Below are 15,170 nucleotides of genomic sequence, written 5' to 3' on the forward strand. Positions count from 1 at the left end.
CTTCATATATTTGGTAGACAACACAACAATAAAAACACTGTTTTTGAACATATAGCATGGCGTCATATTCTCGGTATACATTGTTACTACGAAATGAATCTAGGTAGCTCCTTTGAAATAGAATAAAAATGTCAATATAACAGCTCAATCCGAATATACACAATAGCGCCAACAAACAACAGTGAAGTGATTTAAGGAGGGTAATTGTCGTGTTATCACAGTAACGTTATCTTTTCAATACGTTACAAATTCAAAATCGTCAATTCTGGAATGTTTTTAGAATGTTGTGATATTGTTTCTGTTATAAGTCTAAAGATCATAATAGTTCAAATAAAATTAAACGTTAAAATTATTTCCCTTAACTTCCCTATCCTTTACATCAGGGATTACATCATTTAAAAAACCCAACAAGAACAATAGAATATCATATTAAACTACTCGAATGTTTTACTTAACCACTCCGGAGATATTGACGTAATCTGTCCGTAATTTTTTCTCGTGAAAAGGTATGGAGTCACCTGCTCGACCACGTAGGTTTTCTCTGGGTACTCCAGTTTCCTTCTACAGTTACAACCCCCGTTAACATCCGGGACAACAAAAGCGATTAGTATAGGTTGCAAATGAATAAGTTTATATACTATATATAAAAAAAAATCGATTTATATTTTTTAAACCAGGGATATATTATTTTTACTTTCCCGGACTTTTTCAACCTCCTCCAGCCCTCCCAGATATTCTTTAACTCATCATTTTAAAGTAATCTCTCCGAATAATTTGTGTTTCACACCCTTGTATATTTTCATGTAATATACAAGGGGGTAAAACAATTTTCATTTAAACTCCCCGGATGTTTTTTTTTTATCTTTCCCAGATGATTTTTGTTTAATATTTTAAAATGTTCACGGTTTGATTTTTTTTCACTTCCCCTGATACTTTTATTTAAATTCCCCTTTCCACCTTTCCGGATATGTCTAAGATATAATTGGACATATACAGTTAAATGTAATATTGGAGTATACATACCTCGGTTTTGTAAGAGTATATAAAACAGCACCGTGATCGCACGTGCTGTGATAATTCCTTTTCTGTTTGATTTAATATCAACTCTCCTCATGTTTAGAACAATGGTGTCAGACTCTCTAATAGTTCTCCTTATCATCAGCCTGACCAGCCACCACCTTGACTATACAGGTGTCTTTTTAGATGTGGGAACATCCGTGAACGCTATTAATTTTTATCTAAGGGCAGAAATATGTTTTACCAACAGGTACAGCGTAGTACTACTTGTAAGCGTGTCTTCAGCTCATTTAAGATGAACTTTAAATGTAATTGAGTACCGTATGTGATAGTGTATTCCTATCGTCCTATCATTTACCTGAAGTATCAACATTGGTAACACCCACTTACACGTCTCTTCATGACAATTTTGGCGCAAACTACATAACATACACTCACAATAGCCCTGACGATGAGAAATGTCTACACCGAGCGATACGTTAACCTGATTTTTTACAATAGTGTTAACAAAACAACCAGATAGGCTTTGCGATAAAACAGTTCAATTAATTTACATCTTGTTCTCAAATGTGTATCACCTGTTTATAAACGAAAATAGTTCAATGATATAGTAAGTATAGGCTACTTGAAGATGCGCTACCATGATACCACGGTAAACCTACTTAAACCTTTAAAAAGGTTAGTGCGACTTAAGATTCTGAGATAATTTCTATAATTGTCTATATCTCCGTTTAAAACCCACTTATCGCATGTACTTACTCGCTAATAACTACGTGTAGGAACTACTTGACTATCAGGTGTCTAGTTCCTATTGATATACTTCATCTTCACTTACTCCATATGAAGCTCTTTCAATTGACTATATCATCGTGTTTACCCTGTTAATCCTCTATGAGTAATGTGTAAGTCCAAAAATTAAAACAACCCCATACTCCCTCCGCAGTTTCCGTAACTTTCTCACACATATGACATATTAGAGGAAGGCCTTAGGAGGCTGTACTGACCCCGGTGATCGTGGGACAAAAGCACAGACAGGAATGGTAAGAGTTACTGTATGGCCCTCACTAGATTTTCGGAAATTTCGGTTGGAATACTCTTATAGATTTTCTTTGCATTCGTATCAGTACATGTATAAAGTCTAGTTTTCTGGGTTCCATATTTTTACTCTACATTTTCTATAGCGTAAATTTTCGATATGGCTGTTCATAAACCACCTGGCTATAGGGTATGTTTTCATTATCATCCTGTTTCACATACAGGATATGTTAATATTGTTGTAAACACATTTTCACCACCAGAAGCTATCTAAGTACTTAAAACAAAGAAAACTACTTTAACCTTTTCAACACGCTAACATGAGTTTTTTCGGACTGAATGCAGCTGAGATCGACAATCCAGCCACCACTAATCCGGTTGTTTACCGGTTGTTTAAGGGAACAGGTTAACCCTTTTTGTTTTTGCTAAATATGTACGGAAACCTCGCCGTATCACAATCATGTCACTACATGTATGGGTTACAGATAATGTACTTATATATCGAAAATATCGAAATAACAGAGGCTCCGATGATAGCTTTAGTGTCTGGGTTATCGGTTTCAATGAAGTAGTAAGCGGTTACGATGATACAGTAAACGTATAAAGCTGTACCGTTATTTTGCTTTAATGTTATCAATACAAATGGCGACTATAATGTGTTAGGTACACTTGTATTTATGTTTACCTGGTGTGATGTAACTATAACTGGTGTCTATGTGTCTTTATGTGTGTAGATATATGTGTACCTATACTTATACACATGTATAATTGTTTAACTGATGTGATGTAACTATAACAGGTGTCTATGTGTCTTTGTGTGTTTAGTTGAATGTGTACCTATACTAATACATCTGTATTTATGTTTATCTGATGTGATGTAAATATAACAGATATCTATGTGTCTTTGTGTGTGTAGATGTATGTGTACCTATACTAATACGCCTGTATTTATGTTTACCTGATGTGATGTAAATATAACAGATATCTATGTGTCTTTGTGTGTGTAGATGTATGTGTAGCTATACTAATACGCCTGTATTTATGTTTACGTGGTGTGATGTAAATATAACAGGTATCTATGTGTCTTTGTGTGTGTAGATGAATGTATACCTATACTAATACATCTGTATCTTTGTTTACTTGGTACTATATAAATATAACAGATATCTATGTGTCTTTCTGTGTGTAGATATATGTTTACCTATACTAATACACATGTATCTATGTTTACCTGGTATGCTGTAACTATAACAGGTATCTATGTGTCTTTGTGTGTGTAGATATATGTGTACCTATACTAATACACATGTATCTATGTTTACCTGGTATGCTGTAACTATAACAGGTATCTGTGTGTCTTTGTGTGTGTAGATATATGTGTACCTATACTAATACACATGTATCTATGTTTACCTGGTGTGATGTAACTTTTACAGATATCAATGTGTCTTTGTGTGTGTAGATATATGTGTACCTATACTAATACACTTGTTTCTATGTTTAAAATTGTGTGATCTAAATATAAAAGCGATACTATTCCTGATTGAATATCTAATGGCAATTTCTGTTTGCAATACCCTATATGTATAAGTCTTTTCTATATACGCTGTAATATAGGATAAATTTGACAAACGCAATTTACATGCCTACGTTTTACTTCCTAATTATTGTATTCCTCTGTTATTTTAGCTTTCCAATTATATCTCTAATTTCTTTTTTCTACTTTCTGAGCAGTTGGCATTCAGGATTGGTGTTGATGACAACTTGTTAAATCATCCAACTCGAATTCTAATAAGTCATTTCAATAACTATATCTTCTCTTTTTTATGCGCAGTTTCAACACTTGAAAACATCTATGTATGTGATAGAAGTAAACTGTTTGAACCATTCTGGGTTTTTTCCATTAACAATAGGTTAAGGCACTCATGTATTACTTTTTTTTATATATATAATATAGTCACAAAGTAGGTTTATGAATAGTGATGTTAATAGTTTTAATTCTAATACAGCTCTAAAGTATAATCCGGAAAAGGTGCCCGTGTTATATATAATATACATGAAAATAGATGCCATTCTATGCTATTGTAGCAAGGCACAACACTGCATATATTAATTAAAATTTTAAAATAATAATTAATGATTCTGCACAAAGTCGGTACATCTACGCGATGTTTATTTGCTTTGTGTAAAGGAGAATGCACTAATTTCGTTGTTTTTGTAATCAATAAGACATTGAAATGACTCTTTATTTCTATGGTGCTACCAAATTAAAATGTTTTCTTAACGATAAACACCTATGTTGCTCACGTTAATGTTTTCGTTGATAAACAAGGCTTTTTGATAAGCTTCTAATACAATGCTGATGTCGATTTGACAATGAAGGTATGTTACGGTCTTGTTAGCATTGTGTCTGACATGATCGCCGTATGAATTGACGAAGGCGTGATAATTGACAGTTTACTAACAGATGTCAATTACATCTATAGTTAATTTTTCCAATTCAAAATTAAAAAACTAATGTTACAGAGTATCACAACCGATCAATCTTGTCAATTTGTCTGAGAAAAATGGTGAACAATTGTTTAGATTGCATGCCTTTACGAATGTAATTGTGAACATTTCGAAGATAAATAGCAGTCACATCGAATAACGTCGGTAATGCAGACTCAACATAGAACCCAGATGGCAATAAGAAAATGTCTATACATTTTTATCGCAAGTACATAAAAAGATTTAGCAATTTGTAGCTGATGGGATTCTCCATTGTCGTACCAGTCTAGAATGCTTCGACCAGGTATGATAGTTATAAAACGTGCATGACTTCAGATGAAACATGATTATGTTCCTCCGGCATGTCAGCTCTTCATTCCCCCGGCATTTCAGCTCTTCATTCCTCCGGCATGTGAGCTTTTTATTCCTCCGGCATGTGAGCTCTTCATTCCTCCGGCATGTGAGCTCTTCATTCCTCCGGCATGTGAGCTCTTCATTCCTCCTACATGTTAACTCTTCATATCTCCAGCATGTCAGCTCTTCATTCCTCCGGCATGTCATCTCTTCATTCCTCCGGCATGTCAGCTCTTCATTCCTCCGGCATGTCAGCTCTTCATTCCTCCGGCATGTCAGCTCTTCATTCCTCCTACATGTCAGCTCTTCATTCCTCCGGCATGTCAGCTCTTCATTCCTCCGGCATGTCAGCTCTTCATTCCTCCTACATGTCAGCTCTTCATTCCTCCGGCATGTCAGCTCTTCATTCCTCCGGCATGTCAGCTCTTCATTCCTCCGGCATGTCAGCTCTTCATTCCTCCTACATGTCAGCTCTTCATTCCTCCGGCATGTCAGCTCTTCATTCCTCCTACATGTCAGCTCTTCATTCCTCCTACATGTCAGCTCTTCATTCCTCCGGCATGTCAGCTCTTCATTCCTCCTACATGTCAGCTCTTCATTCCTCCTACATGTCAGCTCTTCATTCCTCAGGCATGTCAGCTCTTCATTTCTCCGGCATGTCAGCTCTTCATTCCTCCTACATGTTAGCTCTTCATTCGTCCTTAGCAAAGTATTACCTGACAACTTGTCGTAATATAGCATATTTTCAATCTAGACAAGCACAGTCAAACGGCTGACAAATCACATGTTGTGTATCCTATAGATGTTAATGTTTTGAACCACCAATACAAATAACACTTAACAAACACACACCATTTTCCGTGCGGTGAGTTGCTAACTGTCTATCCGTTAAACATTGGAGTGTTAAGCTTTTAAGGATTAAACATTGAATTAGGAAATAAAAGAATAAATAAATGAATAAATAAAGCTGTTTGGGATATTGTTATGTTCATGTATACACAGTAGAGATGAGTAAAACTTTTCAGTGATTGACTCTTTATTACATTAAGAAGAAACACATCAACACATGTTACATAAGAAGACACTCTGCATCAACATGTCGGCTGTAGCCACTGCAGTACATGGTCCTGTCGGGTTTTCGTACATTATCAGCATAATAATCATTAAATAAATGAGACTCTCATCCTTGGTTCTCAATTTGAGGACGTAGAACTACACGGTGAGTGTTCGCAATATAACAGAGAACGCTTGCTCTTCTGACACACATGTTGTTGGTTTTTTTTCTTTTTTTTTTACTTTTTCAGTGTCTTCCGCGTGAAGGATAATCTTTCATTATTCAGTTATTTTTGTGTTTGTGTTTATACATATATGGAAATATTAGACAGTTGGTCTTTCTTTTTTACATATGTTATATACAATGTACTGGAATAATACTGTACACGGGAACTTTTGAAGCAGTTTAACGTTTGCTTTTTTCGCCCTGCGTAATAAAAGTGAATTTATCAAGACAAGATCTATTAGTACACAACTTATCACTTGTCGTAATTATATGTGGACTGAATTTCTTTGTGATGGGCTACAATTTGACTGGGCGAAAGTCCCCTGCTGTATAGCATCTGATATGTCAAACACATCGTTCACAAATGAGATGATATTATATTGTAACTTACTTTAGCAAAATTATTATTTTCATATTCAGAGTTACAACATTAGTATTTTATCTAATGTAAGTAATACAACGTATATAACAAAGAACACCTTTTATCACATTCATGTCGGACGTATAATATTATATAATATAACAATTATGAAACAAGTTATTTTATAATACCTTTTTTTTCACAGACAAAAACATATACATGTTATCGTAATACATAGTAGTACAGTTACATGTGTACATAAACACAAACATGCCTGCATGTATGCACTCATACTTATCATACATATATAACATAATACATACATACATACATACATACATACATACATACATACATACATACATACATACATACATACATACATACATACATACATACATACATACATACATACATAAATACATACATACATACTTTCATACGCATGTACACATATTGCACATACATGCATACATACAAACATACATATGCACGCACGCAGATATATATGCACCCACACACATACATAGTTTACATGCATACGCACATACACATCTCCACATGCACGCACAAAGGAACCACGTACATACAAACACATGTGCATAGTATAATATTATATAATATAAAATTTATTTGTTTTACAACAATTAAAAAACAAATTATTTCAACTTCTTGTTGGCCCAGATGTTAGCGCGCGGGGGTTCTTAATGTGGGAGGAAACCGGGGTACCCGGATAAAACCCTTAAATTTTTCTCGTCCGATCAGGGAAACGAACCCCGGCCGCGTTGGTGAAAGGCAAGTGCGCTATCCACTGCGCCACCCGATCATTTGGATGCAAATAAAAAAAACAAGTTCTAAACTTGTAGCTCTATTTGATTCTTTGGTAACATGACGTTGTATTTCCCCTTTCCGTGTCGACTTGTTCGCCATTTTATTCGGAAAACAATTGTTCTGACATATTTATAACATAGCATTCTTCAGAAAATATTACATAGCAATACCACTCGTAGTTTTATCCAACAAAGCAGATGCTGTTTTGTTTTTGTTGCTTTTTGTTGTTTTTGTTTTTGCATACTTTGTATATTTTTCTTTTGTGTTTGCATTTGTTGATTGTGCATACTGCTCTAAACAGGTAGAGATCAATAACGCGTAATCTCACATAACCAATTAGTGTCTATGCGTAACGTCACTCGTAATCACGACGTATCAGTGGACTGGTTGTGATATATAACCTTTCTACTGTTCGTGAAACCGGTAATATTATTCTTCTGAGAATTTACTAAAGACAATGCCAGTTCCACAAAAACCCATGATAATAAACAAAATGCAGGTGATTCTGTCCACAACCTTAGAAAGAGACTTCCAGTGTTCTGCTGTCACGTTTATGTACGGTTGGACTTTAGGTATTGGCTCATCCTGTTCTGTGCCCACTTTCGCTGTTCCTGACCTCACCTGTATTCTTCTTGTACTTCCATTTGCTATGTGTTCGGGAGAAGAAGATTCAGGCTGAAAAGTAGGAAATTGGATTTAAAACATCAGTATCAAGCAATATTTTTAGAATAGAAGCATATCTCCATTGATTAATACAAGTAGAACCTCTTTGTTATATTTTCCCCAGCGATATGATTCTTTTATATGCATAGACTGCACAAGTTATTGCATTTCCTAAATTTGTATCTTTCTTGATATCGATATGGCTCGGTCGCTAAAGTGTACAATTAAGTATATTTTGAAACACAAGTCCTTTAAAACTGCATGAGCATACGTACCGATTATCGAAAGCAAATCATATAGTAAGATATTTTCTTGTCGTGCAATAATTTTAGTTGATTTACCCGAGTCGAATCCTTTACATAATCGTCTAGCTCCGGCACATATACCCAGGTAGCTTTAGCTAAGGTACCGAGGAATATCCTGACGACCCAACGGTGCATAACAACCGCTGACTGATAGTAGATAGACAAAACTACTACCGCCATCACACAGGCAAATCCGACGAGGAATAGACAGAAATTGAAGTAGATTGCTGCAAATGAACATAAAAGATTAAACATATTTGCAAAACACCAGCAACTACAAGATATACATAAAACATGGAAGTAAATAGCCGTTATAAAGCAACCGAGAGACTCAAAAAGAATATTCCATATTGATCATCTGATTTGGCACAAAAAAGAACCAAATATAACAATCACAGGGTTTTCTTGGTATGGAAACTTACAAATGAGAGGGGTAGCCTCTGATGAAAAGATACAGAGTCTGCCACCAGTAACTGGATGCTTACCAATAAGAGGGGTAGCGTCTGCTGAAGATAGTAGAGAGTCTGCTACCAGTAACTGAATACTTACCAATAAGAGGGGTACCGTCTGATCAAGGGGGTGGAAAGTCTGTCACCGTGAACTGGATATTTACCAATAGGAGGGGTAGAGTCTGCTGAAGGGATGTAAGGAATCTGTCAACAGTAACTGGAAACTTACCAATAGGAGTGGTAGCGTCTGCTGAAGGGGGTAGAAAGTCTGCCACCAGTAACTGGATACTTACCAATAAGAGGGGTAGCGTCTGATGAAGAGGGTAGAGAGTCTGTCACAAGTAACTGGAAACTTACCAAGAAGAGGGGTAGCTTCTGATAAAGGTGGTAGAGAGTCTTCTGCCACTGTTAACTGGATACTTACCAATAAGAGGGGTAGCGTCTGCTGAAGGGGTGTAGGGAATCTGTCACCAGTTACTGGAAACTTACCAATAAGAGGGGTAGCTTCTGATAAAGGTGGTAGAGAGTCTGCCACCAGTAACTGGATACTTACCAATAAGAGGGGTAACGTCTGATGAAGAGGATAGAGAGTCTGTCACCAGTTACTTGAAACTTACCAATAAGAGGGGTAGCTTCTGATAAAGGTGGTAGAGAGTCTTCTGCCACCGTTAACTGGATACTCACCAATAAGAGGGGTAGCGTATGATGAAGTGGTGTAGGGAATCTACCAACAGTAACTGGAAACTTAACAATAAGAGGGGTAGCTTCTGATAAAGGTGGTAGAGAGTCTTCTGCCACTGTTAACTGGATACTCACCAATAAGAGGGGTAGCGTATGATGAAGTGGTGTAGGGAATCTACCAATAGTAACTGGAAACTTAACAATAAGAGGGGTAGCTTCTGATAAAGGTGGTAGAGAGCCTTCTGCCACTGTTAACTGGATACTCACCAATAAGAGGGGTAGCGTATGATGAAGTGGTGTAGGGAATCTACCAACAGTAACTGGAAACTTAACAATAAGAGGGGTAGCTTCTGATAAAGGTGGTAGAGAGTCTTCTGCCACTGTTAACTGGATACTCACCAATAAGAGGGGTAGCGTATGATGAAGTGGTGTAGGGAATGTACCAACAGTAACTGGAAACTTAACAATAAGAGGGGTAGCTTCTGATAAAGGTGGTAGAGAGCCTTCTGCCACCGTTAACTGGATACTCACCAATAAGAGGGGTAGCGTATGATGAAGTGGTGTAGGGAATCTACCAACAGTAACTGGAAACTTAACAATAAGAGGGGTAGCTTCTGATAAAGGTGGTAGAGAGTCTGCCACCAGTAACTGGATACTTACCAATAAGAGGGGTAGCGTCTGATGAAGAGGGTAGACAGTCTGCCACCAACAACTGGATACTTACCAATATGAGAAGTAGCGGCTGAAGAAGGTGTTAGAGAGTCTGCCACCAGGAACTGGATACTTACCAATAAGAGGGGTAGCCGCTGATGAAGGTGTTAGAGAGTCTGCCACCAGTAACTGGATACTTACTAATAAGAGGGGTAGCGTCTGATGAAGAGGGTAGAGAGTCTGCAACCAACAACTGGATACTTACCAATATGAGGAGTAGCGTCTGATGAAGGTGTTAGAGAGTCTGCCACCAGTAACTGGATACTTACCAATAAGAGGGGTAGCGTCTGCTGAAGGGGAGTAGGGAATCTGTCACCTGTAACTTGAAACTTACCAATAAGAGGGGAAGCGTCTGCTGAATGGGGTAGAGAGTCTGCCACCTGTAACTGGATACTTACCAATAAGAGGGGTAACGTCTGATGAAGAGGATAGAGAGTCTGTCACCAGTAACTGGAAACTTACCAATAAGAGGGGTAGCTTCTGATAAAGGTGGTAGAGAGTCTTCTGCCACCGTTTACTGGATACTTACCAATAAGAGGGGCAGCGTCTGATGAAGAAGATAGTGAGTCAGTCACCAGTAACTGGACATTTACCAATAAGAGGGGTAGCGTCTGATGAAGAGGAAAGAGAGTCTGTCACCAGTAACTGGAAACTTACCAATAAGAAGGGTAGCGTCTGCTGAAGGGGGTAGAGAGTCTGCCACCAGTAACTGGATACTTACTAATAAGAGGGGTAGCGTCTGATGAAGAGGGTAGAGAGTCTGCCACCAACAACTGGATACTTACCAATATGAGAAGTAGCGGCTGATGAAGGTGTTAGAGAGTCTGCCACCAGTAACTGGATACTTACCAATAAGAGGGGTAGCCGCTGATGAAGGTGTTAGAGAGTCTGCCACCAGTAACTGGATACTTAGTAATAGGAGGGGTAGCGTCTGACCAAGGGGGTAGAGAGTCTGCCACCGTAAACTGTATACTTACCAATAAGAGGGGTAGCTTCTGATGAAGCGGGTAGAGAGTCTGCTTCCATTAACTGGATACTTACTAATAAGAGGGGTAGCGTCTGATGAAGGGGATATAGAGTCTGCCACCAGTAACTGGATACTTACCAATAAGAGGGGTAGCGTCTGATGAAGAGGGTAGAGAGTCTGCCACCAACAACTGGATACTTACCAATATGAGAAGTAGCGGCTGATGAAGGTGTTAGAGAGTCTGCCACCAGGAACTGGATACTTACCAATAAGAGGGGTAGCGTCTGATAAAGGGGATAGAGAGTGTGCCTCCGTAAACTGTATACTTACCAATAAGAGGGGTAGCTTCTGATGAAGCGGGTAGAGAGTCTGCCACCAGTAACTCGATACTTACCAATAAGAGCGGTAGCGTCTGATCAAGGGGGTAGAGAGCCTGCCACCAGTAACTGGATACTTACCAATAGTAGGGGTAGCGTCTGATAAAGGGGATAGAGAGTCTGCTTTCAGTAATTGGATACTTACCAATAAGAGGAGTACCTTCTGATGAAGCGGGTAGAGAGTCTTCTGTCACCGTTAACTGAATACTTACCAATAAGAGGGGTAGCGTCTGATGAAGAGGATAGAGAGTCTGCCACCGTAAACTGGATACTTACAAATAAGAGGAGTAGCATCTGATGAAGGGGGTAGGGAGTCTGCCACCAGTAACTGGAATACAGCTAGAGCAAGCATCACCGTAATTTGTAACGAAACCTTTTCTCCTGCTTCAACAGCTAAGAAGAAACCAAGTATCGCCATTCCAGTAATAAGGAAAGTCGGAATTATGATATTTACAACATAGAAAGAAGGTTTGCGTTCCATTGTTAGGTAGTAAGTAACATCAGGGTACGGTTCCGGGCAGCAACCATAATAAACCACATGACGTTCAGCAGTTAATTTCGTGATATTCCATTCAACGTTCAAAACCGACGATGACAGATCTCCATACGGGTTCTTATATACCAGGTCCATTTCCAGGCCGTGGTAGGACCAGGATCCGAACAACATACTACACGTTTGGGTATCGTATGGGAATCTCTCCACGTTCACAATACATCGACTTTGTATGATAGTAGGGAAATTGTAATACACGGAACCATCTGAATGTATGTTCACTCTGTAATCGTCGTAACCCGGAAAGTCATCGGCAGTGCTGTTCATGAAAAAATATTTACATTTTAGATTTTTTCATCAAATAGAGGGTTCTAAATATTTCGTTACAAAGTTTAAAAATATTGTTTACGCCGCGGACTTGTAATTGCGATTGGCATTTAAATGACACTTTCCCTGTAAATGTCAACATCTTACAAACAATTAGGATTTTGTAGATTTTGCGTTATTAATCTAGCATAATGAAAGGTCAATAGAAATGTTCTTATTACATGTTTTTATGCCACCCAAGAGAGGAACTGACATGGAAGCAAAAACAATTTCTGTGTAATGCCAGTCATTGATGTAATTCTAAAGATTATATAAGTTCGATCTCATCTGTTTGTCACATATCAATTACGAGTAAACTAGCATTATCGAGCTAACATGACGTTACATTTAACCTCGTCTACGTTTGTACATCTAGGTCATATCGATGTCGTTATACCACACGCATTCAGATAACTTACCTGTCATACAGGGTTGAACCGGGCACTCAAGTTGTTTTGAACTTACCTATCATACAGGGTCAGGTCGGACACGTACATGCGTTTAAACTTACCTGTCATACAGTGTAAGATCGGATACCTACACGGGGCTTAACGTACATGTTTTACGAGTAAGTTCTGGTACCAACGCGTGTTTTTACTTACCTGTCATATTTAAACGTACCTATCTATCAGGTAAAGATCTGATTCCAACACGTGTTTACCTGTCATACAGGCTAGGATCGGGGCAACCTTTACCTGCTTTAAACTTACTTATCATACAGGGATAGTTAAGATACCTGCACGTATTTCAACATATCAATGTATGTATGGTCGAGCATCTACAAGTATTTCATCATATCGATAAAACAGGGAAGGATCGGCCACTCACATGTTTTTAAACTTACCTTTCATACAGGTAAGATCGGGAACCTACACGTGTTTCGACATGTCATGATCATACAGGTCAGATTGGCCAATAACATGTATTTAAACTTATCTATAACCCAGGGTATGATCCGGCAGTTACATGTGTTAAAGTTATTTAACATACATGTTGAAGTCGGGGACTCACGTGTTTTTAAAGTGTTCTATTATACAGGTAAGATCGGGCACTTACATGTATTTAAACTTTCCTTATGATCGGGCAGCCACACTTGTTTAACCTAACCTATCATGTAGGGTAAAAGGGGCATCTACAGGTGTTGAAACTTATCTGCCATATAGAGTAAGATCGGTCATCTATACGTATTCAATCTTACAGGGTTAGATGGGACACACACAGGCGTTAACACTTACCTGTTATATAGAGTAAGTACAGGGTTAGATGGGACACACAGGCGTTACAACTTACCTGTTATATAGAGTAAGATAGAGCATCTACACGTATTTAGGCTACAGGGTTAGATGGGACAAACATGCATTAAAACTTACCTGTCATATAGAGTGAGATCGGGCATCTACACGTATTTCATCATATCCATCATACAGGGTTAGATGGGACACACACAGGCATTACAGCTTACCTACAGTGTATAATACAGGGTACGATTGGAAACTCACACGTGTATTAACTTACCTATCATACAGAGTAAGATCGGGCACCCACACGTATTTAAACGGTACAGCAATGTTGCCAAGGTCACCAAATTCAGCCGGGTTCCAGGTCAATTGACAATCTGTCCAAAACTGCACATCAAGAAAATTCAAACAATTACAGAAAACAAGTACAGATACCAATAAACTACGAATATGAGTCTTTGCAGTTTTATCCACTGTAACGTTAATTTCTGTAGAGGTATAAAAGTTAGCCCTTAGGGCTTAGTGTTTGAAACAGTATCGTACAGACTTACACTGAAGTGGTGGCTATGAAAGAAATCACCTGATCTGACATTAGGTATTCCGAGATATTATACTGTATAACTAACAGTACTTATACGTACCATTCTAATCCATAGATTCAGGGTTATAATCTGGGAAGGTTCATCCTGTAATAACAACAAGAACTGTCAACAAATTGTTCGATTTTTTTTTTATTGAATTGCTATATGAAAAACTTAATACTTTAATGTAAACAAAAACCATACTTCAGACTCGACATTGTTGAAACTGGGAGAGAATAAAAACAATGAAGATATTTAAACGAATGCATTCAAAAAGTATAAGAAAAGTAGACATGGTTTTCTTGACTGGTAACAATCTTCTATTTATCAACGACATCTGTCATGGAAATCAAGTACAAATCATAGCAATGTAAAGTCTACAAAACGAAGTAACAAACCATGCAGCGATGACAACATAACAAGCCATGCTAGTAATCGTAATATGAATACGTCGATATTTATAACGCAAGTCACGGCGACAATACAACGTTTATGTAGTCTTCATCAACCAGCATCACTCGCATTATATGTGTTAGTTTGTCTGTAAGTATGGGACATCTATGACGAATTATATGTGTTAGTTTCTCTGTAAGTATCGGACATCTATTACGAATTATATGTGTTAGTTTGTCTGTGAGTATCGGACATCTATGACGAATTATATGTATTAATTTGTCTGTAAGTATCGGACATCTATGACGGATTATATGTATTAGTTTGTCTGTAAGTATCGGACATATATGACGAATGATATGTGTTAGTTTGTCTGTAAGTATCAGATATCAATGACGAATTATATGTGTTAGTTTGTCTGTGAGTATCGGATATCTATGACGAATTATATGTGTTAGTTTATCTGGAAGAATAGGACATCTATGACAAATTATATGTGTTAGTTTATCTTGCTAGTAATCGTAATATGAATACGTCGATATTTATAACGCAAGTCACGGCGACAATACAACTTTCATG

General features: G+C 37.7%; 1 protein-coding gene across 1 annotated transcript; it reads right to left on the reverse strand.

Annotated features, from left to right (window-relative positions):
- Nucleotides 1-7,222: 7,222 nt before the first annotated feature.
- On the reverse strand, nucleotides 7,223-14,303 carry LOC110462573 (neuronal acetylcholine receptor subunit alpha-10-like; the record flags this gene model as incomplete). Its single annotated transcript, XM_021516564.1, has 5 exons — nucleotides 7,223-8,042; nucleotides 8,372-8,562; nucleotides 11,797-12,332; nucleotides 13,895-14,004; nucleotides 14,259-14,303. Coding segments are annotated over 5 exons (1,128 nt in total), but the record flags the coding sequence as incomplete, so codon positions are not given.
- Nucleotides 14,304-15,170: the final 867 nt, after the last annotated feature.

Source organism: Mizuhopecten yessoensis, unplaced genomic scaffold (genome assembly GCF_002113885.1).
Source record: "Mizuhopecten yessoensis strain PY_sf001 unplaced genomic scaffold, ASM211388v2 scaffold10807, whole genome shotgun sequence".
Taxonomy (NCBI): domain Eukaryota; kingdom Metazoa; phylum Mollusca; class Bivalvia; order Pectinida; family Pectinidae; genus Mizuhopecten; species Mizuhopecten yessoensis.